The 24,060-nt window shown below is 38.2% G+C and overlaps 3 protein-coding genes across 6 annotated transcripts in view; 1 reads left to right on the forward strand and 2 right to left on the reverse strand.

Annotated features, from left to right (window-relative positions):
- wdfy4 (WDFY family member 4) overlaps positions 1-15,804 on the forward strand; it is a 41,178-nt gene extending 25,374 nt beyond the window's left edge. The window contains exons 48-65 of the mRNA XM_036215439.1: positions 274-359; positions 446-508; positions 3,322-3,364; positions 3,498-3,617; positions 3,687-3,810; positions 3,894-4,000; positions 4,936-5,086; positions 5,975-6,066; positions 7,012-7,221; positions 7,310-7,430; positions 9,173-9,330; positions 10,073-10,231; positions 10,310-10,489; positions 10,621-10,803; positions 11,197-11,284; positions 11,913-12,036; positions 12,125-12,180; positions 15,561-15,804. Of these exons, the coding sequence (XP_036071332.1) occupies positions 274-359; positions 446-508; positions 3,322-3,364; positions 3,498-3,617; positions 3,687-3,810; positions 3,894-4,000; positions 4,936-5,086; positions 5,975-6,066; positions 7,012-7,221; positions 7,310-7,430; positions 9,173-9,330; positions 10,073-10,231; positions 10,310-10,489; positions 10,621-10,803; positions 11,197-11,284; positions 11,913-12,036; positions 12,125-12,180; positions 15,561-15,658 (2,163 nt within the window). The 3' untranslated portion in view covers positions 15,659-15,804. The remainder of the gene's footprint in view (positions 1-273; positions 360-445; positions 509-3,321; positions 3,365-3,497; positions 3,618-3,686; positions 3,811-3,893; positions 4,001-4,935; positions 5,087-5,974; positions 6,067-7,011; positions 7,222-7,309; positions 7,431-9,172; positions 9,331-10,072; positions 10,232-10,309; positions 10,490-10,620; positions 10,804-11,196; positions 11,285-11,912; positions 12,037-12,124; positions 12,181-15,560) is intronic.
- Positions 344-3,373, reverse strand: lrrc18a (leucine rich repeat containing 18a). 4 transcript variants are annotated; one of them, XM_036215441.1, is made up of 3 exons: positions 3,102-3,373; positions 2,437-2,491; positions 344-1,435 (listed from the first exon to the last, which is right to left on the reverse strand). In XM_036215441.1, exon 3 carries the CDS (start codon positions 1,429-1,431, stop codon positions 625-627), a length of 807 nt encoding a protein of 268 aa, XP_036071334.1. In that variant the 5' UTR covers positions 1,432-1,435; positions 2,437-2,491; positions 3,102-3,373; the 3' UTR covers positions 344-624. The 4 variants fall into 4 exon arrangements, with proteins under 4 accessions (XP_036071334.1, XP_024152452.1, XP_024152454.1 ...); XM_024296684.2 differs by having other exon boundaries at positions 3,098-3,371; XM_024296686.2 differs by lacking the exon at positions 3,102-3,373 and adding an exon at positions 2,896-2,986.
- Positions 15,805-15,945: 141 nt separating the features above from the next.
- Positions 15,946-23,932, reverse strand: vstm4a (V-set and transmembrane domain containing 4a). The gene is made up of 7 exons (XM_036215440.1): positions 23,322-23,932; positions 21,882-22,331; positions 18,154-18,207; positions 17,963-18,070; positions 17,845-17,878; positions 17,591-17,736; positions 15,946-16,450 (listed from the first exon to the last, which is right to left on the reverse strand). Exons 1-7 carry the CDS (start codon positions 23,368-23,370, stop codon positions 16,287-16,289), a joined length of 1,005 nt encoding a protein of 334 aa, XP_036071333.1. The 5' UTR covers positions 23,371-23,932; the 3' UTR covers positions 15,946-16,286.
- Between the last annotated feature and the right edge of the window lie 128 nt (positions 23,933-24,060).

Raw genomic sequence — 24,060 nt, forward strand, 5'->3', positions numbered from 1 at the left:
GATAAACCCATGGAATACATTGTTATACAAATTTTCAAATTATTTGTTTTCCACAAATTGACTAAATTCATGGTGTGAGTTTGAAATATTATACATATATGTGGGTTTGACTGTTCATGACATAAACATTTCAGGGTTTTTTTGTTGAAATGTGGGGGAAAAAATCAGCCAAAGAAAAATCTATTAGTCCCACAACATATACTCTTAAGCGTGCCATTAAAAATGTTTAACTTTATGTAATTATAAAGAACACTGTCTTTTGTCTCACAACAGGACAATGCTATTGAGATCTTCATGAAACAAGGACACACTGTTTTTCTTGTATTCCTCAATAAAGACCACGTTTCTGCATACAAAAGGTAATTTATTTAATATAAGCACACTTAAGTATAAAAGTTTACATTTTACCAGCTAATTGACTATTCTTCTCATTTCCTGGTGTCAGGATGAGCAGAGTTGTGCCTGCATTAAAGGGGAGAGCGGTTGCTGAGGTGATCGCCAACGCCAAGTAAGTCCATCTTGCGGTTGTTGTTTTTTTTAGATTAAATTAGATGAAATTCCTAAAGCACAAAACTTTATTTGTAGAGTAAACTTTACATAAATGTGGACTCTAGTACTTTTCTGTTAGCACACACTTGTCCAGTAGTCTTCACTTTGCTTTCTTTTCACTCTCCATTCATTTTGACTCAGTTTAGCCACTGAGTTTGGCGTAATCAGTCCACTAGATGTCCTTTTTTTCTTCTCCTTCTTGTCTCCATCTCCAGAAAGGTTTTTCTTTTGTGTTTTGCATTTTTTCAGACATGTCCTGCATAGAAGGCTTTCATGGACCAAGTATACTTCTTCTTGTACTTCTAGCTTTCTATTTTTCATACTTTCCTCGTTCCCATGAGTATGTTCCAAAGGGTTTCTTTTCAGGTTTAGCTTTGTGAGGTTGCGAAGGACTTTAACAAACTCTGGCAGCTTGACGAAGCGGTTATCAAACAAGCCCAACTCTTGCAGGTTTACTAAACTCTCCAAAGTGGGAGGCAGGTTGTCCAGCCAGTTCATTCCCAGATTGAGACTCTTCAGATTGGTGAGGCGACCGAGTGAGAAGGGTAAACCCTCAAACGTCAGACAGTTGTTTGCTAAGTTGAGGTGGGTCAGAGCTGCCAGGTTCCCCACGGACTCTGGCAAAGACTCCAGCTTATTACTGTGCAGATCCAGCCTAGTAAGAGATGAGAAGTTCCCAATCCTATCGGGGAGTTTCTGTAAAAGATTACGACTGAGGTCCAATTCATCCACATTGGTCAGCTTGAAGAGACACTTGGGGAAGACGGTTAGACCCATGTTGCTAAGGACAAGTCTACGCTTTCCTTCTGGTGTTATCTGGATTGCCTTTTTGGCTGACTTGAGGGTTTCTTTAGCCCCTTTGGCTCCTTTTCTTTTGGACATGGTGCTGGAACACACAGAAAATTATCAAACAATTTAAGAAAACATTATTTTGAGCCTCTTTTTTCGTCCCAAATGACTGATTTACTGCCTTACAATTATTTATTTAACCTGTGCTGCCACACAGCACTGCATGGTAATAAACAGCTTGTGTGTATGTTTATGTGGAAGCATGTGTGGGTAAGGTTGATGAGATTTATTCAGATACAAAGGCTTATGTATGGCCTGGGGCAGCTGGGAAAGCATGCACTCTGAGGAATGAGAGCCGTAGCCGCCCGTGGGTGTTTGTGTGTGCGCGTCACGGCGTTGATATGTGTTAGTGCGTGCTCACCCCATGATGCCCATGGGTGTATTTAAGAGCACGACTCTCTAATTAAGGTTAATGCTGGGGAACAATAGGAGAGAGGCGACACTGGGTAATACAGCAAAAGACAAATGAGCGCTCGTGCTCCCTCACCGTTCAGCTGATTGAGTTGTTTGGATCTTTTCAGGTGAGAAAGGTGTGTGCGTGCGGAGGACATCAAAATGCGGCGTTGCGTGTTCGCACGCACACTCAAAGAGTCAAATAAGGACTTTGATAAATGATAGTTGGGGAGTGTTGGAAGTGTAATGAGGGCTCCGCTCTTCTCCCTTCCTGTCTAAAGTAGCAAGGTGTGTGTCTGTTTGTGTCTGTGTTACACCCAGAGGCCCTCTCTCGCCTCATTCATCATCCTCAGGATGAGCGAGGTTATCCACGAGTGCTTGTTCCCATTATAACCTCCTATAGGAAACTATTGCATGAAATTATTGCCTGCGATTAGATAACACACACTAAGCCAAATGCAATGATTGATTTAGTGTAGTTTTACAAAATAATGTGGTCAGTACTTTATTGATTTTAGAAACTGGGAACACTTAAATGAGCCTCTTATTTCTTAAACCTTTCCATTATGTGCTCCCGTTTTCTTCTATCATGTCATACTTCTAACTTTTATCAACACTTTCAACAAATACAGAAGCAATTCTTACCATTTTTTTCCTCCTTTTGTTCTTCACCGATGTCTATCTGGTTGATTTTTGATGCCTGATCACAAAAGACAAGAGAAAAACATTAATTAAAAACCCAAACACACAACCACAGATCCCAAATTTACCGTTTGAGCAAATTAAGCCTCCTTCCTCCGAACACAAGGAATTCAAGGTTCCTCTTGTTTAAAAAGTGTTACTTAGCAACTGAGGTGCTTGGCAGCAGAAATTTATTTTACTACCGGCCCACTGAGAGAGGGGAGATTTTAGGAGAAGCTGATCACCGCCCCGATTTAGATTAAATACTGGTGGATATGTGCTGCAAAAGAAATGAAATGTTCATTTTGGAAGGAGATCTTTGTTCAACTTTCCAGCTACAATAGTTTCACTTAAAACAAGACATTTGGATTTTTGTGATGCACAATTTCTACATGTTAAGTTAGTCTTTGTTAGTGTACCTACCTCGAACCTGAAGAAGGAAAAAAAAAGTAGAATAATAAAATGTTTTTCTTTATATCTTGGAATGAGGAAGCCTTTTGTCAAAGAGCTTCCTTGTCTCTGTTAACTTCAAGAATTTGACAGAGGCTGTGTTGACAGTTTAACACACCTACATTTGCATGCACATGCTGGCACAGCTCGCAGTCTAAACGTGCTCTCAGCCTACCTACAGATGGCACCATGTCCTTCAATTCTTCATGTCGCATTAGCACCGAAACTGCTCTCAGAGTCTGTGCACACACACTCTTCCTGCTTCCTCTGTCTCCTCTGACTCTGAAGTTGTGTTAGGTTTCAACTCGCCTGGTTGCTAGGCGACAGAACAAGCAAAGAGGCTTATTGCTTCAGTCTGTGGCTAGATTTAAAGTTTTTTGCTGTGTTTTTGTGCTTCAGAAAGACTCCTGTTGTTGAAAAGGTGGCCCTTCATAAATGGCAGGTGAGGCTTAAACTCCCCAAACAGATTTTCTGTAATCAGATCTAAAGAACGATTACGGTTAGGATTATCAGTTAACGACGATTAAATCTGTTTGTTTTCAATTGTTTTCCATTATTTGTATGCTGCTTAACAGAAAGGGGAGATATCTAACTTTGAGTACTTGATGCATCTGAATACCATCGCTGGACGGACATACAATGATTTGATGCAATATCCAGTTTTCCCCTGGATTTTGGCTGATTATCAGTCAGAGGTAAATCTCCTCCTGTCATTCATTTACTTTGAAATATTTGCTATTTTGATTAATCTTTCTTCTTGACAGACAATTGATCTGTCAAATCCTGCGACTTTCCGGGATTTGTCCAAGCCGATGGGAGCTCAGACCGAGAAAAGGAAACAGATGTTCCTCCAGAGATACGAAGAAGTGGAGAACAATGATCCTGAAGGTGTCAGCTGTCATCTTCCTCCTTATTGTCCTTTTTACTGAGCTCACAGTTTTCACTACAATTGTTCCTCACTCCTTCAACAGGCTTGTCAGCACGGTGCCATTACTGTACCCACTACTCGTCTGCCATTATTGTGGCCTCCTTTCTGGTCAGATTGGAACCATTTTCACAAACCTTTCAGATGCTGCAGGTGAGTTCACAGACACCAGGAAGTTTCTATAGAAACCTTTAACTTTAATTTTATATTTGGACATTAAATATCCTTTGTGAAAAAGTTTAGAATGATTGAAATAAATGATGTATGCATTTCAGAATAAATCACAAAATGCATTTTTAGAAAGATGTTACATGTGTTTTTGCTATAAACCTTGTGTACTTCATTGCATTTGCAGAATATTTTGACAGCATAGTACTGTTTTTTAATTAAAAAAACAAACTTGTGCAACATGCTTTAGTCATACACTAAAATGTAACTCATAAACTTGTAAACCATACTAAAAATTGTAAAAAGTTGTGGTTAAATTCTGTTTTACCCTCTTGTTCAAACCTGTTGCTTCTTCTGACTTTTTATTTATAAAAAAAAAAGTTCAATATGAAAAATCTAAAATACACTTGTTCCAACATGTGCAGTTCTTTTTGGTGTGAAAGCAGTGTGTTGAGCGATTTTAATATATATGCAAATATTTACAGAAAGTTTCTAAAAAAAAAGCAATGCAAATGGCCACAAATGTTCCAATGTAGCACGCAGCAGCCAGTTGATTATAATGAAAAGACATGCATATTTGATAGTGAGAATAAAGCAATAAAGATCTGGTGAATTGAGATGCCCTTTTGTCTTCTGAAGCACATAACGGGCGTGTTGTAATATCCATAACCGGATTTACATATCTAACCAAGTTTACCACTGTATATGCTATTTTCATTCATTGAGATAATTGATTTATTCTAAATTACATTCTCTCTCATGAGGTTTCCATCAAAATGATAGAATTTTAAATAAAGATAAAAAGCTTTTTTTTCCATCCATGCCGGCTGGATGAACCAAACAACTTGAAATATGTTTTCTGTGGTAAAATGTTGAATGGAAGGTCTAAAGAAAGGTTTGTCTGTGTTGTTTGCTTCTAGGGAGGCTTGGATATCCCGGAGCGCATGTTCTACAGCATAAAGAAAGAGTGGGAATCAGCTTCCAGAGACAACATGGGAGACGTCAGAGAGCTTATTCCAGAGTTTTTCTACCTGCCTGACTTCTTGCACAACTCCAACAACATTCATCTGGGTCAGACACCTTTCATTTACCACTTTTTACCACATTTTTTTAATGGTTTATATGTCCAATTCGCTGTAGTTGCTAAAAGGAGGAAAAACACTTAGTATGCTAAAATGATTAATGAAAAACATATATATATTTTAGATTTACAGGTAAACCCAAGGACCAAACTCAGGACCAGAACCACCAGAATGAGTAAAAACTTTTTTTCCCACAAGCAGTCCGTTTATTGAACACCCACAAAACAAGCCAGACCTCACTCAATGACACACACTCAGTTCCTTGTTGTCAATCGGGCTCCTGTTTTCATTTATTCGTATCCTTGTTCCTCCTGAGTTTGTAGTTGTTTTACTCTTTTTTGTTCATATTTATATTTACTCTTTCCCCCATATTTACTCATACCTCTTGTTTTATTTATATATTGCAACTTTGCATACAGATTTCTTGTTGTTTCTTGTACCTCCAGGTCTTGAGCTGCTCTAATTTTGTTGCAATCATTAATGCAATGACAATAAAATGATTTTGAGGTAAAATGTGAACAATGTTATCCATATTTTTAAGAAAAGACACAATTACAACAATGCTTTTCACCCTAAAAATACTTGTGTATTTTTCTTAATCAGTTGGAGGTACAGTAAACCTTACTCTTGTCTGTTCTCACATATTTTAGTTGTTTTTCTGTGTATCCTGTTGAATGAATAGATTGAAAAACAAGAAAATATGTCTGCAGTGTGGGTCAATTCAGTATTTTGTGGACAAGTGATTGTAAATGTGAATCAATGGGTTTCCTCAAGCACAACTAATTTTCTGTTACTGACTCCTTGGGCTTCCCTGTCTGGTTTTCCAGCCTGTACTCACATTTACAATAAATAATGACGTATATCCATGTCATTTTAGGTTGTATGGAGGATGGAACTGCAATTGGAGATGTTGAGTTACCTCCCTGGGCAAAAGGTGACCCGCAAGAGTTCATCAGAGTCCACCGAGAGGTCAGTGATGGAGACTTCATAAATGTTGTCAATCCCATCTTTATGTGAACTGTAGAGTCAGTGTTTTGGTTACTAAACAATCAGCAGCTGTCTGGATGCCAGTGTCACAGTACCGATTGCACTGATTTTCTGTCTGCTACAAAATAAGAAACTGATGCAGAGTTGTTTCCCTTGCCAAAAACAAACAGTCATTAATCTGAAAATGAGATGATAATAAGGGACAAAAAAACTTTTTCTCCTTTAAAAAGGAACATTCTCCTCATCTTGTTTTTCCAGCCGTCTGTTAATGGAATGAATATTCGCTCTGTTCTCTTTTCCATCCTGTGTGCTGTTATTGTGCATCTCTGTTTCTGATTTCTCCAGTCTGACCTCCCTTTTTTCCATTCCTGGGGCATCCGTGATAGTTATAACTCTATAATCTACTGAACTACTCATATTGGCCGCCACTCTCATAAAATTAGTGACTTTAAAACATATTTTTGTTTTCCTTCCAAAGAAAAATTAACTCAGGACCATATATTCTTGTTTTAATGTTTTTTTTTTCCTATTCTTCCTGGATCGGTTTATTATAGCTAAGAATATACCTGGTCATAATGCCCACCTATTAGCTCTTCAAAACCAATCTCTGGCTAATTTTCCACAAATCATTTTTTAATTTTAAACATGTGGATGTGCTCATAACACAGCTGTTCTGCCTCCCCCTTCCCTGGACTTCTAAATTGACTTTTAGAAAAAAAAAATCCTTCTGTATCTAAATAATTTCAATGGCTGTGCAATCTTGCAGCATTTTTATGCCTCCTGTATATATGCTGATATTAACAGTTTGAGCGATAGCATTGCACTCACAGTAACAATAATGAGTGCTGCTTGTTTCAACTGCACAATGAATGCTTAGTGGTTTTTGTAATAACTCACTGGCTTTACTCCCTGCTCTGTTTGCTTTAGGCTCTAGAAAGTGACTATGTGAGTTCACACCTCCACTTGTGGATAGACCTGATCTTCGGATGTCGGCAACAAGGTCCAGCTGCTGTAGAAAGTGTCAACACGTTTCACCCTTACTTCTACGCCCAGAAAGGCAGACAAGATAACAAGGATCCAATCATCAAGAGCACAATCTTGGGATACGTCAGCAATTTTGGACAAATTCCTAAACAGGTAAATCGCTCTTTTTAGGTTGTTTTAATTTATTGATCTGAATATTTAAAGTATGCTTTTAATAATAAAATCTTTTTCTGTTTCTTAGCTCTTCACCAAACCCCATCCACCTCGCTGTGGTTCTAAGAAAGAAGGGTCATCCCCACCCAGTCCCACTCCATTCTTCTTTAAACTGGACAAACTGAAGTTTTCTCCACAACCATTCAAAGGTAAAACACAGCGAAGGAAAAGTTCAGACTGTGAGTGATATGTACAAGCAAGCGGATTTCAACTAAAAATTAAAGTCTGTCTCATTTTTATACAGATACCAAGAAGTATCACAGTTTTCTCATAATCCCATCATACTAAGGAGACCACACACATCTGAAGACAACATTTACTGAATGAGGCTGCTTAGATGAGCCCATAAGTTTAGTTTATTGGAAAAGGTTTGCCAAGTTGTTGTTGGCTTTGAAAGTTGCATCATGTAACCTCTCCACACAATAGAATTTACTTCTGTTAGCTTAGATCTAATAGTTCAAAACAGAAAGTCAAGTGTCAGTCACCTCATTCTTAGGAGCTTTTTATTTATTTATTCATACTTTTTTGCCAACAGGCCAAAGTCCACTAATAGCTATATTCACGCACTAAAATCACAAGATAAATAAAAAAAAAAATCACAAATTTGTTAAATGAACATACTGATTAATATAATTAAACAGAGAGGTGCATTGTCTATGATATCTTTGATTTGTTTTAAAGTCCAAGATTTTAAAAGTGCAGCAGTCCGCTGTGAGAAAATCAAGGTGAGGACAGGAAGAAATAAAAGCATTTTCCCAAAATTCAAATTTGGCAAAATGTGTCAGGTTTAACTTTTAAAACACAAGCAAATGTAACATGGAATAAACCAGCTTGTGGTGTGGTTCACTGTGGCACATGGAGTCCAAAGCAGCCTAACAGAAATTAGGCGTTAACCTTACCAGTCACTATGTTCTGCAAAAAGTGAGATCATATTTAAGGCGGCGTGATTCTAGTGTTCCAGGAACACGTAGCATTATTGTAGGAGCAGATACTGGTATCAAGAGGTATCAAACTTGAATGGAATCAGAGAGAGAGGGGAATATTTATATATAAATGTATATTATTTAAGTTACTTTTTTTTGCAGCTTATACTACTGCACATCTATGTTTGCTATTTCTATGATTTGTCTTTTCATTTATTTTATACCACTTGCTGTCTATTAAACACTACATGTTCTAACTTCTCTGGGGAATCTTTGCAAGGCAGCGAGAATGTACATAGATTAATTTATCCTACAGAAAAGTGGAAGAAGCTCTCTGCTATAGCTACAATATGGAGATGACTCTTCAGCTGAGCCCTACTTAATAATCTGAATATCCCTACAGGCCCACTGAGGGAGAGGAGATGAATCTGCGAATGCTCAGGGAGAGATTCCTGCATATTACATTTCATATTAAATCTTACAGTGTCTGATCTGATCAATAAGCAGATAGAGATGAATAGGAGGAGGAACATTAAGACCAACGCAGACAGAACTTCTTTCCTGGGATTTTGGAGGCAGAACAGGCAGCAGGATATAATGATTTCTGCCTCTTCCTGCATGAATAGGTCAATTACAGGCTCAATTATGGCCTTGCTCACTTTGTCTCTCCCGCATACGCTCACATGTACACTTACTGTGATGCAGGTGTCCCCCCAGGACCAAACCTGCTCTCTAGTAACCTGGGAATAACTGTTTTAATTGCCCAGTTTTCTCTGGTCAGTTTAATGAAATACTTTGCAAGTTTACTCCACTGCCAAACACTTATTGTGATGCTTTTGAAAGCCGTTATCTTCACACAAGTTTATTTAAAAACCTTTCTTTACATTTACCAATATGATCTTATATTTACAGGATTCACTACACCATATGTTTTTGTCATTTGCTTCTGATTCTGTCTTTGGCCACAGAGCTGGCAGGAGGTCCAGTGGGTCAGATAATATGCCTGGAAAAAGAGGTTGTGGTTCTTGAGAAAAACCAGCTCGTCCTGTCCCCTTCGCTGAGCTGCTTCTTCAGCTGGGGATTCCCAGACAACAGCTGTGCCTTTGGAAACTATGCCACAGGAAAGGTATGCATGCAGGAATACAAGGTTATAGAGGTTTTAACTTCTATTTATTGTAATGCACAATCAGGCATATTTATGTCAACTAAACTTGAAGAAATACATCAGAATGTGCCTTGTGTCGATTTAAAAAAATGGGTTATCTCCTATTTAGTGTACTAACTTATTTTTTTATAATGAAGTCCTCTAATTTAATGTATTTTTTCCGTTTTTATATTTCTACTTTAAAGCAGTGAACAATACTGCCAAATTTCAAAACAATATTTCATATAACAAATTTAGAAATTTTTGATGGAAAGTACATTTTTCTCCTAATTCACAGTACTTTAGGGGTGTAACGATTCATCGACTTAAACGGCAAAACAATTTATATTCCTATAATTGAACCAGATTGATCCTGCCTAATTAAATTTACCTATACCGTTATATAAAATTGTGTCAAAATAAAATAAATCATGAATTATATCAAAATTGGAAAATACCAATTGGATCAAACCACTGAATTTTGCAAAGATGTGACCGTACAGGAAGGTAGAATGTTCTAAGAAGGTTCAGTTTCTATTATATTGATGTAGAAAAAACAACAGTGGGCTGAACTTAAATAACCTGAGTCACACTGGTTGAAATTTTGGCTAAAAAGGTCATCGATTTTAGAACAGTGAATCGGATTGTTCAAAATGAATCAATATCGATTATGAATCGTATCATTTCAAAGTGGATATTAGTAACATTTGATGTTTATCCCTAGAACTTTGCAGTGAGTGAGCGTTTGTGTGACTGGGGAGAGACGTACTGCGCCGCCTGCCCCAACCCAACCACTGTCATCACGGCTGGAAGCAGCGCCGTCGTTTGCGTTTGGGATGTTGCTGTCAGCAAGGACAAACTCAGCCGCATGAAGCTCCGACAGGTAGGGTTGTCTGCATGTTGCTGCACATGTGTAGTGACAGTTCACTTCACGTAACGCGTTTTAAACTCTCTGCCGTAGCCCTTATACGGTCACACGGATGCGGTGACGTGTCTGGCTGCGTCTGAGGTCCACAGCTTGATAGTGAGCGGCTCTCGTGACCTCACTTGCATCCTGTGGGACCTGGAAGAGTTGAGTTACATCACACAGTTAGCTGGGCACACAACCAGCATCTCTGCTCTGGCTATCAATGAAAAAACTGTAAGTTTACCTTCTGTTGGTTTTCTTTTAATTTTCTCGTGATGTTTCTTACTGAAGCCTGAGCGGGGGCGTACTCTCTCATGCTGTTTTTGACCACATTTGAGCGTCAACACCCTTCCCCTCTGTCCCAGGGTGAGATCGTGTCCTGCGCAGGACCGTCAATGTACCTGTGGACCATGAAGGGTCAGCTGTTGACTTGCGCAGACACTTCCTGCGGGCCTCAAGCAGACATCCTGTGTGTCGGCCTTACGCAGCGTCACGAGTGGGATGCCAGGAATGTCATCGTCACAGGCTGTGCAGACGGCGTAGTGCGGGTGAGTTTCTTGTGTGCAAGGGGTGTTAGTTGCAGTTTTCTTTTTTGTTCACTGTACAGTATTCTGCTTTGGTAGTCATTAACTTGATATTAGCCTCTCAGGCACCAGTGTCCATTGGAGGTATTAATAACAACATGGGGGGAGTGTGTGTGTGTGTGTGTGTGTCGCCTGTTTTTTTTTTTTTTTTTTGCTTAGGATTGTTAATATCATACACTGCCTTTCTGCAATCAAAGCTCCAAACTCTACATTGTGCATCACTTGGGGGTGGGGGTACAAAAAACCCACAAAACCAACACACACACAATTATTTGACAGTGTGAGCAATCCTGTGTGCTTGTTATTATGTTGAATTATGTCTGTGATTTTGCCACTCGTTATGTGTCCCTCACACAGATATGGAGGACAGAGTACAACAGAACACAATTACCTGGCCCTCCAGAAGAGCCTGCACCCCTGGGGCTAGAGGGAGCAGAGAGAGACGGTAATGTTACTGGCAGCTGGATAAGATATGTATGTGGGTATTTGTGATAAAACAGATAATAGGAGGGGCTGAGAGAAAGTAGCAAAACTTTGAAACCGATTAAAAGGCAACTTTGGAGCTCTGTTTAGACTTCAAAAAACACAACCCCACTATCTAATTAGATGATTTTTGAGTATGAGGTGATACATTTTTAACAGCTCAGATCTAAGCAGCGTTTTTAGATAAAGGCTTGTAATGCCCACACTATCCCTCACTAGTATTAGGGTTAGAAGGAATTATGCTGTTATAAACTTATTAAGCATAGAGGCAGTAAACGCTGATGAGTAGTTCTGCTGACGTATGGGTGTGTGCTTGTATAATTTAGAAAGCAATAATACCCAGATCCAATTTGGCACACGTTTGTTACAGCCTGGCGTCACCTCATAGGAGTATTATGCTTTCAAATTACATTGAGACAAGTCTTTACATAACCCTCAAGCTTTTATGTCTGAAGGATGTAGCTCCGTTTAAAAACCTGCTGACTGCAGGTGGACTCTGGTTATTCGCAGTTTAATTGTTTGGTGGGGATCACGGGGTCGGGACATCACACCTGTTATTTTTACAGGGTAACCTTGTCATGAATTCACAGAGAACAAGCGTTGCCAGGATAAAGGCTGGAGGAGATGTCTGATGTTGTGTCAAGAGCTGAGCAGAGGTCAGACGCAGCGCCGCTGCAAAAACAACCCCGCCGTCACGTCTCTGGCCATGTCCAGGTGCAGTAAACTCAAACTTAAACTGAAAAGTATTGAATTATTGACTAAATTTGAAACAATTGACACATATTCTCTTTTCCCGGCGCAGGAGTCATGCGACTCTTTTGGTCGGAGATGCCTGGGGAAGAGTTTTCACCTGGACTTGTGAGTGAGAGGTCAACAAACTCATAGTGCCTAAACCACCAGTTCTCCATTAGTGTTTGAAGGTTTAAAACCTTGAGGAGGAGGAAAGAAATGCTTCTTCATTCATGAATGTTGAATTCTGTATTTTTAAATGTACATTTTTAATGAATTTTTAAAAAGTTACTGTTTTTTCATGTTGTTCAGGGAGACTTTAATCAGGGTTTTATTTATTGAACCTGTTTCCTAAAAAATGACACTAAAGCAGTATTGCTTTAATGATCCAGATGTGTTTTAATAGCCTAAATAACAATGATCTTTTTTGGGAGGGCACAGAATTTGGCTCCAAAAACAAAAAAAGGAGGAGGAAAAGAATAATGTAAACGCTGAACATTTGATTTTTTTTTTTTTTTTTTTTTTGAAGTCGTCTCAGCTGGACCGAGTCATTCCTCAGAAACCGCATGTCGAGCAAGCACTAAAGCATGGCATGCACAGAAGTCAGCGTTTAGATTTACCAGACTCGTACATTTTTGCTTTGATGAATCTTTTGTGGAAAAGTCCGGATGTTTGCATGTGAATACTTGATCTGCCTTTTGTTTTACACAGTGTGTTTTCAGTTTGGTTTGTAATGTGGTATTTATAAGTGTTTAACGGCTCTTTTGGAGCATAATTCTCCACGGCCATGTATGTGTGATGTGGGTGATTTAAAATGTCTTCTTGTTTCGCTGAGGTATGCGTTTTGCATTTCTCCTTTTTTTTTTATGTGTTTTACGGTTACCCGAGGACAGATGCACTTTTTTACCCTCTTCAGTGCTATAGGCGCCTTGGATCTCACCCTTTTGAAGTGAGATTATGGTTATCACTTTGCAAACCATTACTCTTACATCAGTGCACATGTTTTATATTTGAATAAGGAAGCAACCATGTTAAACTGTTATGATTGTGGACGCTTCCTTGTGTCTCCCACCGGCACTCTGGTGCGCATGCACCACTCCCCTCCATCATAAAGGAAGGGCTCTCTCCCTTTAACCTTTGTATGTGTGGCTAATTGTGCTAAGTGGAGTAGCTTAATAGACTGGAAAATAGTGCTCATAATTTTCCCAAAGAGCGAACATTGACCTTCTCAAAAGACAACAGCTAAATCCATTCTTTCTATCCGGCTGGGTTTTATGATAGGAGATGTCAGACCACTGGTTTCCTTAGAATAATTAAATCAAATAAATTATTGCACCTAGGCAGAACCATCTTGTAGCCTAACCCAATTATAATGCACTGTAAAGCTAATTATTAACCATGATTACAATTAGCCTAATTTGAATAAATGTAGTCATTAGCGGGTTCATCCCAGTCAGTGACTGTGAACCGTGGGGGTTTTCTGTCTCTCTCTCAACCTCTCCCACCCGCTAAGGGTAAGAGTGTGTATGTGCATCATTTTCTTTCTCCAGACACCTCCATCTTCATCACATCTTTCACACTGACCTTCACAGAGTAGCTTACAGCCCACATGGTCTTCAGGCTACGATGATCAGATTTATCAGAGACTGAGTCTTTGTGCTTCTCATCTGTAATATTTTATTGAAAAACTGACATTAAAAAGCCTTTAAAGTGTTCATATTTGCTTTCCAACACTGTTCGGTCACAAAAATGTATTTGTTTATTATCAGATGAACAGTCTACAAACTGTAATCTGCAAACAACCAATCCAGTCAAACTAATATATATTTTTTTTTTTTTTTATGATCGGGCATTTTTATGTCTTATTCTACGCACACAAAGGGCATTCTTTGATGCTCCTTCAATGTAAAGTGTTCAGACTGGACTGTTGCTATCCGATACCAGTCCATCTACCTACAGTTGGAAGAGGCTTGCAGTGAAATGTTGAAGTGGTGCAAATCAAACAAATTTTGCTAAAGACTTTTTCTTTCACAACTCTGTTCCAACATTTGAAAAACTTGGGGTGAATCCGAACTGCTTGCCTACCAATCTGAGTCTGGCTCCTCCCTATTGGTCCAATTGTAGGGGCATTTGGATCTGTAGTGGTGTCTGAAAGTTTATTTATTTATTTTAAGGAGTATTAGGGACTTAGAGCTTGCTATCCCTCTGCTGTGTCAATTGACATGTTTCCAGAAGAAAAACGCATTTCTACACGAGGGTATGCTCTGAAGCACACTTTACATTTTAATGTATTTTATTAATCAATGTGACCCTTAAATGTGTTTTTGTTCTTGCTTAACTTTTTAAATTTATAAAACAAATGTTAGTATGTGTTGATAATGTAGATGACCGACGACTATTGATGACATCATCGAGCAGTAGTAACGTCTGAATTTGAAGACACTATGGCTATGTCCCCCACTCCCTAACTAGTAAAAAACTATATAGTGCAGGACAAGCTAGTGTCTCACTACTTTTTTTTTAATTTAATGGCAAAATTGTTCAACCGCAATGTATTGTGGTTAATATTTGTGAATGCAGTGAGCATCGATACACACTGGTTTTTCACAAAGACTTTATACAAAATTTCTAGTGCATTCGATTTTGGGATTGTAGATTCAGACAGCACTACAAAATGGCAAACGCACTATATAGTGAAGGAATCCAGACATAGCTTAATTTTTCTATATCTCGCCACTTGGAGGGATTAATATAGGGATAGGGAAAAGGTGTCGGGGTAGAGAAGTAATTCGGATTCAGCCTTAATGTCATATAATTCCAGCCAGGCACCAACTGCAATTTCTCCTTTATGATCAGTTATCAAATGTTTGGGACTTCCAAGTTTCAAAAAAGATGCTACCCATGCATTACTACCAAGTCCAGGTCCCTGTTTGGTCAAAGTTCCACTGGTATTTGACTTTGACTTTAGATCTGCTGCATCACAGACCATAAAAGGAGATCCTTCCATCCAACAGCTACAGTCAACTTTAATGACCCAAGAATCATACAAAATGCTTTAGTACATGAAATTTGCCATGAAGGGTGATTTAAAAAAAAAAAAAATTAAACTGAAAGGTTTTCAAATCTAATATTTCTTATGAGTCCAATTTCTGTTTTGATGTCAATAAACTGTCTAAACTGAAGCAAAATATTTTTAAGACTATATAGTATATTATTACGGTGTATTACTGCACTAATTAGAAATGCACTTAAAAAGCCTGGAGAGTTTTTTTCTACAGTATCCTGAGTTAATATGAAACTGTTAACAGTAATAGCAGAGCTATAAACATCTGGCTCCCAGGCCACCGATGCCAGTAAATAAAACAAAAAGAAAACAGCTGTACAGCACCAGTACTGCACAGTAACCTTACCTATCTACAAAAAAAAAATCACAAAAAAATAACAATTGCAACTGTTATGCTAAAAGTTCATAAATATTGTCCTTTGGGATGGCATTTCCACATCTACAGATGGTTCTCTTGGAAAAGGATCTGAGCATACACAGTGTCCGGGCTTGGATCGGTGGGCTCAGGACTGGAGGAGCGCGGCAGCTCCTTCCTCGGTCTGACTAACTCCAGCTCTGCATATGTCAGGCTTTCTTCTCGAGGCTATGAGAAAGAAACAAGGACACCCATTTCCTGTCAAACAAGAAATGTCCATATATGTTGTCTGGTATATTTCACAATAAACAGTTGTGTTCCTTTGTAAACATTTCTCAGCTGTAGAAACTATGTGTTTACTGTGTTTGCAGGAGCTCTTGGAACATTCAGTTTACTTGGAAATCATTCGGTACAATAGGAGTCCTATCCAACATTCTCAGATGTGTCTAATTGCACTAATTCAATCCGTATGTGCGTGCGAAGGAAGCGCTCACATCTTGTTCATTTCAGTGCGGGTTCTCGAGAACAGAACATGTAAAAAAAAACCGAAGGTCCATAGATCGAGCAGATTTCCTCTGTACCAACGTGTTCAACACTTTTATCGTAGGTATAAAACCAATGAAGCGCTCTAAATAAATAATTGTGTTTCAAAAGCAATAAAGCTAAATAGAATTATCAAGCTCATAACTGAATGAAGAGATGGCAATAAACTGTTAGACAATCATGCAGTCGTGAAACCAATTCCCTTCTGCAGGTATGTTGATCACAACTCTGTGCTTGAAGAAAAGTATTTCCTGGCACTGAATAAATGCATTGTTAAGCATTGTTTGATAAGTGTTGATGCTTTATTATTTTCATTATCTCCTTTATGTTGGACATGCAGCAGATCAGCGTGAAAGGGAGAGCCCTTACAGTGGCAGATTGTCTCGGCTGAGTCTTCAATCTTCTGGGTTTCCGAGGTCTCTTAGCAGGAACGGGCACTGGAAAACAGGAGCTTAATCATCGCATAACAGCAGCCAGAAGGAATGAATCTATAAACGTGACGATGTTGCATTCAACTTCAAAACCATTTTGTGCAAAAATCCTTTTGTTTTTTTTTTTTACAATTTTTCTGCTGATTTTAATTCAACCTCTAAAATGTCATAGCTGACTTCTTCAATTAATATTACTCAATTAAAAACAAAAACAAAACAAAAAAAATTCTCACTTATGAACAACATCAACAATACTATACTAATAATAATAGTCAATGAATGCTGAAAAATAAAAATACTAAAGCCCATTGGAGATTTATCTTTCTTATTTTGGTAAATTTTTTGGAGCGTTGCCTTTTTTTATGAGTTGATATAAAACTGAAACTCCTCATAGACATAACAAAATGACCCGAACTGCTCTGCACTTCAAAATACCAGGACTAAATTCATGGGGACCATAGTCTGACTCCAAACGATGAGCAATGTTTGCCATACTTTTTACGAATGCATAAAAAAAATCGTTGTGTATATTTCCATTTTGCATGTTTAAATACAGATCTCAATACTTGGTCCACGAATCAATACAGAAAGAATTCAATTTAATTTTTTGGCAATACACATTTTTTACCAAACTAAATTGAATCTATCAGGGCCGTATTTCTGCATGTTTTCCAACATACCCTGCTCTGGTTTGTTCTAATTGGCTGGACACTGCTGGAGTTGACTATACCTGATTTACATATATTATTCATATGGTGTTTAAAGCTATACATAAATTAAAATGCATTTTAACAGAGAAACTCTTTTTTTTTTTCTTTTTCTTAGTCCCCCTTAAGCAAAATGTCTTTGACATAACAGCTTTAAATATTAAAAACTAACATTTTTGGGAGGGTTTTTTTTTTAGATTATTTTGTTCTTTGTGGTTAATACGAATATATAAGTTATTTATTCAGGCATGTCAAAACAAAACAAACATCCCTCTCTGTGGTTCACCTTTAGTTAACTGTAATGGACCCAGCTTGGTAAAGCCAAGCTTGTGATTGGACGTCTTTTTCATTGCATCACATGTACATTTAAAGTAGAAAGCACAACAGTACTAGATTGATTTTTCAATATGTATCTATCCTTCGCATCTTTTGGGTTTACCTTTTGGTGGAATGTAAATTGGAGGTTCTTCAGGTAGCTTAGGTTTCAATGGCATTTCTCTCTTAGTGTTTTGTCCATTTTCTCTCCTTGGAGGCCGTGGGGAAGAACTGGAGCAGCTGCTGGAACTGGTCACAGTCTCACCCGAACTGCTCGGAGAACAAGAAGCAGCATTTCAATTAAATACACAAAAAGTACAACACAATGAAAACAAATCTTTAATTGATAAAGTAAAATAAATAAATAAATAGATGTACCTGCTTTCTGGACATCTGACCAGAAGATAACTGGCTGCAGAAAAAAATCAAAAGAAATAAAAACATGTCAAATAACAGACAGTTAAACGTGAGCATTGCTATAAGAAAGTGTACTAACCTTTAAGTCTGTGTCTTCTGTGAAAGTACTGGCAGGTTAGAGCAATAGTGAACAGAAAGATGGACAGCAGCCCCAATGAGCAGATGATCACAACACAAACATAAACATCTAAAAACAACAAACATAAGAACAAATATTCAGAACAGTATCATTTTTGAGTGGTGCATAAAAGGCTTGAGTTAAGGCAGTACCTGCAAACAAAACCCACAATCCTTCACTGCTACCATCCTCCTGAGTAAAGTGCACTGCAAAGACAAATGTTACAAAAAAGTCAACACTCAAATCTGTGATCCGGCTGGGCGTCTGTGCAGACTGCTGAGTCTTCAAGATTTGACCTTAAGCAGCCGAAAAAAAGTAAGTAGTTTCCAGAAATATCTGAGATGAAGCCAGAACAAGCACAGAAAAACACACAGATGTGTTGGTGTTTTCTGGACAGAATTTGAGGGGATCTGCACTCTTATGCTTCCTGCTGTTGGTCACTTGTTTTTATGTTGCAGAAAAAGAAACGCCTCAGATGTTCATGTCTCTTTAAGGTGCGTCAGAGGCATTTAGCAAAAGGTTGAGGAGAGTCATTGGAAAGAATTTGACTTTATCTTTGCTCCCATAATAAGATTCTAACAAGTGGTTTGCACAAAGGTTAATAAATATTAATAAGAAATAAGATATCACCTCTAATTGCTGTCTGACCTGTTTCCAGAATAATGAACCGCCTGCAAAGTTGTCAAATCTCATCTGCTGTTTCATCTCAATGCAACATAATTAATGTTTGATTGCATGGGAGCAGCACTTAATAGACCTACTCCAAAGAAAATCATTTTAACATGTTATTGTGGCATTTTTATGACAATAAAGGACGCATGTAAAGAAAATTGTGCTTAAAGTTGCATTTATGAGTTTGTATTTTATTAAAATCATTGTGAATCAAGAGCAGAGAAAGAATTATAGTTTGAAAACTAGCTTATTTGTCATATAGAAAATATGCTAAACGTTTTCTGCTCCGTCCCATTTCTGATGCATTCAATTGCAGATGAATAGATCCATGTGCATCTTTGTTTTTCTCATTCAAGCTAGCATCCAGCACAGAGAACTTTTAAAATAGATCAAAACATTATTGGAGTGGGACTTCAAGTTCCCATATAAAACATCAAAGAAAACTTGAATTTATTCAGAGGACAGTTTATCAGTTCAACATATCTATAAACCAAGAACAACCTTTTTGATTAAAATGTACAAATTGAAAGAAGGTGTTGCTAATCTGGTTAAACCCACTGCCAGCCACAATTAGTAATAATTTCCCAGCACTGTGAGCAGTTTGCATTTCGGCTAATGCAAGTGAACCACACATCTAACAGATTCACTGTGTGGTAAACCGCGAGCTGCAACTCACATCTGATCCGTATAAACAGTCCTGAGGTCAGCAGGTTGGCTGTAATTTCAACAGATGTCCTGCAGATGTGTACTGAACACCAACAGTACGAAGGTGCCACGCTAATGCAAAAAATGCACACAGTCCTGCAGAAGCAAGTCTACTTGGAGGGCTCAGTTAGTAGTACAGTTGGAGCCTTATATGTGCAAACGTGTCACAATAGTAGAGGAAAGTACTTTTTTAAAAGTTGAATTTATTGATGTTGAAGAATAACAATTCTGTCAAGCAGAATCTTGAAATAAAAGCTCATCCTTGGTAAGTTTTAGTAGACTGAAATCTGGACTTGGGGCTTTCCTGGAGTGCAACAGTTTTCCTTGTTGTTTACCCTCCAAATGTCAGTTCCTGTGTTCCTGGTTCTGCGGCGACTGCATTTCCAAGATGCCTGAGGTCGCGCGGCTTCCCCAGCGGGCCTGAATATAGGGCAGGGCGTTGTCGCACGGATCTGTCTGACTCAAACCTCGATGCTTATTAGGCATAAATCTAGAATAAGGTAAACAATGGGATTCTGGGTAAAAGTTGACCGCACCAAAACATGGTGGCTCGGTGGTGGAAGGCCCAAAAACAGAAACACCACAACAATGACGAATGCAGTTCTTAAAATGTATCAACAAAATGCAAAGAAAATAAACAACAGACTTTAAAAACATGTTTTGAGATGTTTTTTGTGTGCATTTAGATCCTGTTGTTTTCTTCAATAATGTGCTTCTTGTTTGTTGATTTCTTTCATCTTTAATCCTTTGGCAGTATTAATTTTTGCTTCACTGAGGAGCAATCTTTTAAAATCAAATTAGATTAAATGTTGATTTATTTTTATATTAAGTTTCTTTCATTCTTGTAGCAATCCTGGCACAAAATAAATAAGTTGTAACTTCATTGTGAAACTTTTCTCCTGAGTCTTACAAAGAAGTAGTACAGTAAAGCCTGAAAGCTGACATCATGTTTTGTTTTTTTTTTTTTTTTAACAGCGTTGCCAGCTCAGCAACCTTTTTCTTTCCTTCTTAGTCTCACACAAAGTGAATTTCTGTGTGGGCTCATTGTTTTGGGATGGAAAACCCAAAGACCAGGGCAGTAAATGGAGAATTATACTTTTGTTACAAATGTCGCTTTCTTGCATGTTTTTCTTTAGTAGTATTTAGAGTGAAAAGGAGTCTAACACATAAACACTTGTACCAAGATGGTTAGTAATCATATTTTTTATCTGAAAATCATGCCTTTTAATCAAAATATACACAATAATATATCTGCAACACTTGTAATTCCTATTAGTGTTTTATTTTTTCTAAAATAGTAAAAGTTTTAAAAGCAAATTGTACTTTTTTATATTAGAGTTCCTTTCACAGAAGTCAAACTCTTGTGCGTTTGTCATATAAAGGACTAATTTTATCCATCTATAAACTGAGATTAAGTTTGAAAGTATTTTTAATTAATATATTTTTTAATTCTCAAATCCGGATTTACCAAGAACTTTACTACAGAAGATTCAACATTTGGTTCCCAAATAAAGGCTCCACCAATAGTAGAGTTCAATTAGTGTTTTACAAAAAACAGTGTAACCAGTTAATTATTGTAATAACCAAAGTGATGTAACAGCAGCGCAGAGTAGCACTGAGTTGCAAATCATCAATGTTTTAATAAAGATCTTGTAATTATCCAGTGACACTTGCTCCAACCACCTCTGGGATATGTGTAAACAGCTATCATTCCACAAAATGAAGGCATGAGATTACAAAGCTGCCGGTGCTGCACTATTAAGTTAGTAACATAGTAGGGTATCCCTGTGTAATCAGGCACAACAGTGTGTGAAGAAAGGCTTCCCAGCTGCTCAACTTTTAGTGAAAAAATGAGGGCTAAAACCAAAAGTTTTGGAACTTGAAATTCACGTTATTTTATCCTTTGTTAAATTACCTTCCCGTCGACTTCAGCAACACTTTCAATGAAAAATAAACACGCATAAAAACAGGTTTCAGGCTTTTGGGTTAAAACATCCCTTGTTTTTCGGGCTCAATAACACACGCCCATTGAATGCATGTTGAAAGTTAAACTTGGTTGAACTTTTGAATCACAGAAATGCAAACAGTTTTGGATAAGAAATTAATTAATTAATATGAAAAACCCATCTGGGGACAAATGCTGCAAATTAGCTCTTGCTACAAGCATCATGATATGGACATGGGACTGCTGCTTTGCTGTATGTCTATGTTTAAATAAATAAAATTCAATTCAAATTCAACAATTGCTGTGTGCCTGTCTAAAAATGATGTGGGACTAATTGTTTCAAATGCTTAGTGTGTTTAGATCTGTAAATGCACCTCATTATCATCTAAAGTAAATCCCTTTCTTTTCTATAGATGCAAATAAGCATCAAATCACTTCAGCTCCTTTAGCTTCTGCTTAAAAGCAAAAATTTATTTTTTATGTATTTTTATAGCTGGAAATGAATTCAGGTGTCAAGAGGCTAAAAGTGATTGTTGTGCGCTTGTGTTTGATTTTTACCTTTCAGCTGTATGGTGCTGGTACCATTAGAAGAGGATCTCCACGTGTTTCGATATTTTCGAATCTCCTGAACTTTGCAGCTATAAAATCCCTGATCCATGCCTGTCAGATTTAGGATCAGCAAGCGGTACATCTCGCCGCCCTCTTCGTCGTGCAGATGAAACTTTGGATGTGGGAATCTGCGAGTGTAGTTCCCATAGAGCTTCAACTTCCTGATGCCCGTCTTCACGATGAGAAACTGTGAGGGGTCAAGTGGGGATGGAGTGGATGGGAGAGAAGAGGGAGGCGCAGGAGATGGAAAAGGAAGAGGGGAGAAGAACCATCGAAGGATGAGGAAACTGGTGCTCCTCTTCTTCTGTGACACCAGACAGGACAGTGTCAGGTTGTCCTTCTCTGTTACCAGGACGACAGGCCCTGGGGTCACTGTCACATTTAAGGCTTGACAAACCTCTGTTGGCACAAAACACAAACAACTGTGAATAAAAATATTTTCGTGACATTTCTTAAATATGCAATAATTGTCTTCTTGCTTTTTTTTTCAAATTTGAAATATTGTCATTTAGACCACAATTTTGTGTTACTTATGCATAATTTGTGTAGCATGTGTGATAAAGCATGCATGGTAAAAAGTAAAAAAAAGTTGCTTTTCCAATTCAAATAAACACACTTAAATCCATGAATGTGCATGTGTTTATTACTAACACAAGTGGTTTTGCATCTGTCTTGAAGACAATAGGAGCCTGGACACAATATGTGGGATCAGACAGACATAGAGAAGCTACAAGTGAGAAACATTCATCATCAGTAAGGTACAACCCCATACACGCAAGATAACAGGGACCATCTGGTCCTTCATGTCGCCCTGCTTCGTGCATGTGAGTGTCTGTGAGTGTCTGTGTGTGTTAATTAGGAGTCTCCCTAAGGGCCTCCAGTTTCTGTCTTTTACAATTTATAGTGACATGGAAAGTACAACAAAAAGAACTGAAAATTATTTATAAAAGACTGTCAGGTAGCGAAAGTTTACTTTCCCTGATGGCTTGACTTTAAAGAAATTCATGAGAAACATTCTAAATAGTTGTTTTTATGTAGTTATTTATTACATTTATTGACTTTGCTGAGACTTCTATGCAAACAAAACTTAAGAAAAATCCTGAAGGTGAGAATATCAAATGTGGGAAACTAAGTCAAATTCAGGAAATGTAAAATGAAAGAGTGGAAATTCTTTGTTCTTTAGACTTTTCAGGAATAAACTGCACAATACTTTAATTCTTTGGTAACTAAAAAAATCCAAGGATGTTTGTTGCAGGCACACTGTGGAGTAAAATGCATAGTTTCTCAGTGGTTTGTCCATCGGATGGTTACTTCACAAACATTTAACTCCCCATCCTGCTATGAGCGCACTCTTGCTAATTCATGTTGCTGTAAACAAAGTGAACTTACCTGTGAGCAGAGCCTTAGTCAGGACAAGGACCACTATAGAGAAGTACATTTTCCACAGTCAGCGAATCCATAAACCCAGACAACTGCACAGCACTTACAGAGGCTGCTACATTCAAATACAGCCCGACTGCACAACCCACCGGAGCCCTTACCCACCATTAACTCTTCTCCTCTTTCTCCTCTTTTTCTCTGTAATATGAAACAGTAAAGGCTCTGTTCCCACTTAGAGAAACTCCCACTCTCTCCCTCACCCTCCCTCTGACAGTCTCCGTCAACCTCTCTCTATCCTTCCCTCTGAGTCCCAAAAAACGTAGGAAATGTCATTTCCTGTGTTCATGTCTGTGGCTCCTAACCCAACACTCCAAAACTTTGAAGTAACAATCATACTTCTCTGTGTGCAAATGTTTATTTTTATATGTGCAATCTGTGCCTTTGTGCATGTGTTTTTGCGTGCTCGTAGTTGGTGTGGTGGGACTGTCCTGTCTGGCTGCTGGACAGAGTGGCATGGGCTTGTCTCCGGCTGTGGTCGTCATTCTGTCCCAGTGGTATGAAGCCTGCTGCTTTATTGGGCAGCCTAAACTGCTGAGGCAGGGCTTCTGCTGGCGCTTTGAGCACTTCCCCAGCCAAATGGAATAACACAAAACATTTAACCCCTTCAAGTTAGATGTGGGAGTCTCTTGAAAGTCCTTTTCTAGTGAAAATAAAACAGGGTTCTTAATCATTTATCTAACCTTTCATA

The sequence above is a fragment of the Oryzias melastigma genome, linkage group LG15 (assembly GCF_002922805.2).
Source record: "Oryzias melastigma strain HK-1 linkage group LG15, ASM292280v2, whole genome shotgun sequence".
Lineage (NCBI taxonomy): Eukaryota > Metazoa > Chordata > Actinopteri > Beloniformes > Adrianichthyidae > Oryzias > Oryzias melastigma.

What these genes read in the sequence shown, in the direction of transcription:
- lrrc18a (XM_036215441.1), bottom strand. Translation starts at nt 1,431, where the DNA reads ATGTCCAAAAGAAAAGGAGCCAAAGGGGCTAAAGAAACCCTCAAGTCA.
- vstm4a (XM_036215440.1), bottom strand. Translation starts at nt 23,370, where the DNA reads ATGTACTTCTCTATAGTGGTCCTTGTCCTGACTAAGGCTCTGCTCACA. An exon ending in GACTAAGGCTCTGCTCACAG is followed by an intron (nt 22,332 to 23,321) that starts GTAAGTTCACTT and finishes TTGTGCCAACAG; the next exon opens with AGGTTTGTCAAGCCTTAAAT. An exon ending in AATTTACATTCCACCAAAAG is followed by an intron (nt 16,451 to 17,590) that starts GTAAACCCAAAA and finishes CCTGTTTTCCAG; the next exon opens with TGCCCGTTCCTGCTAAGAGA.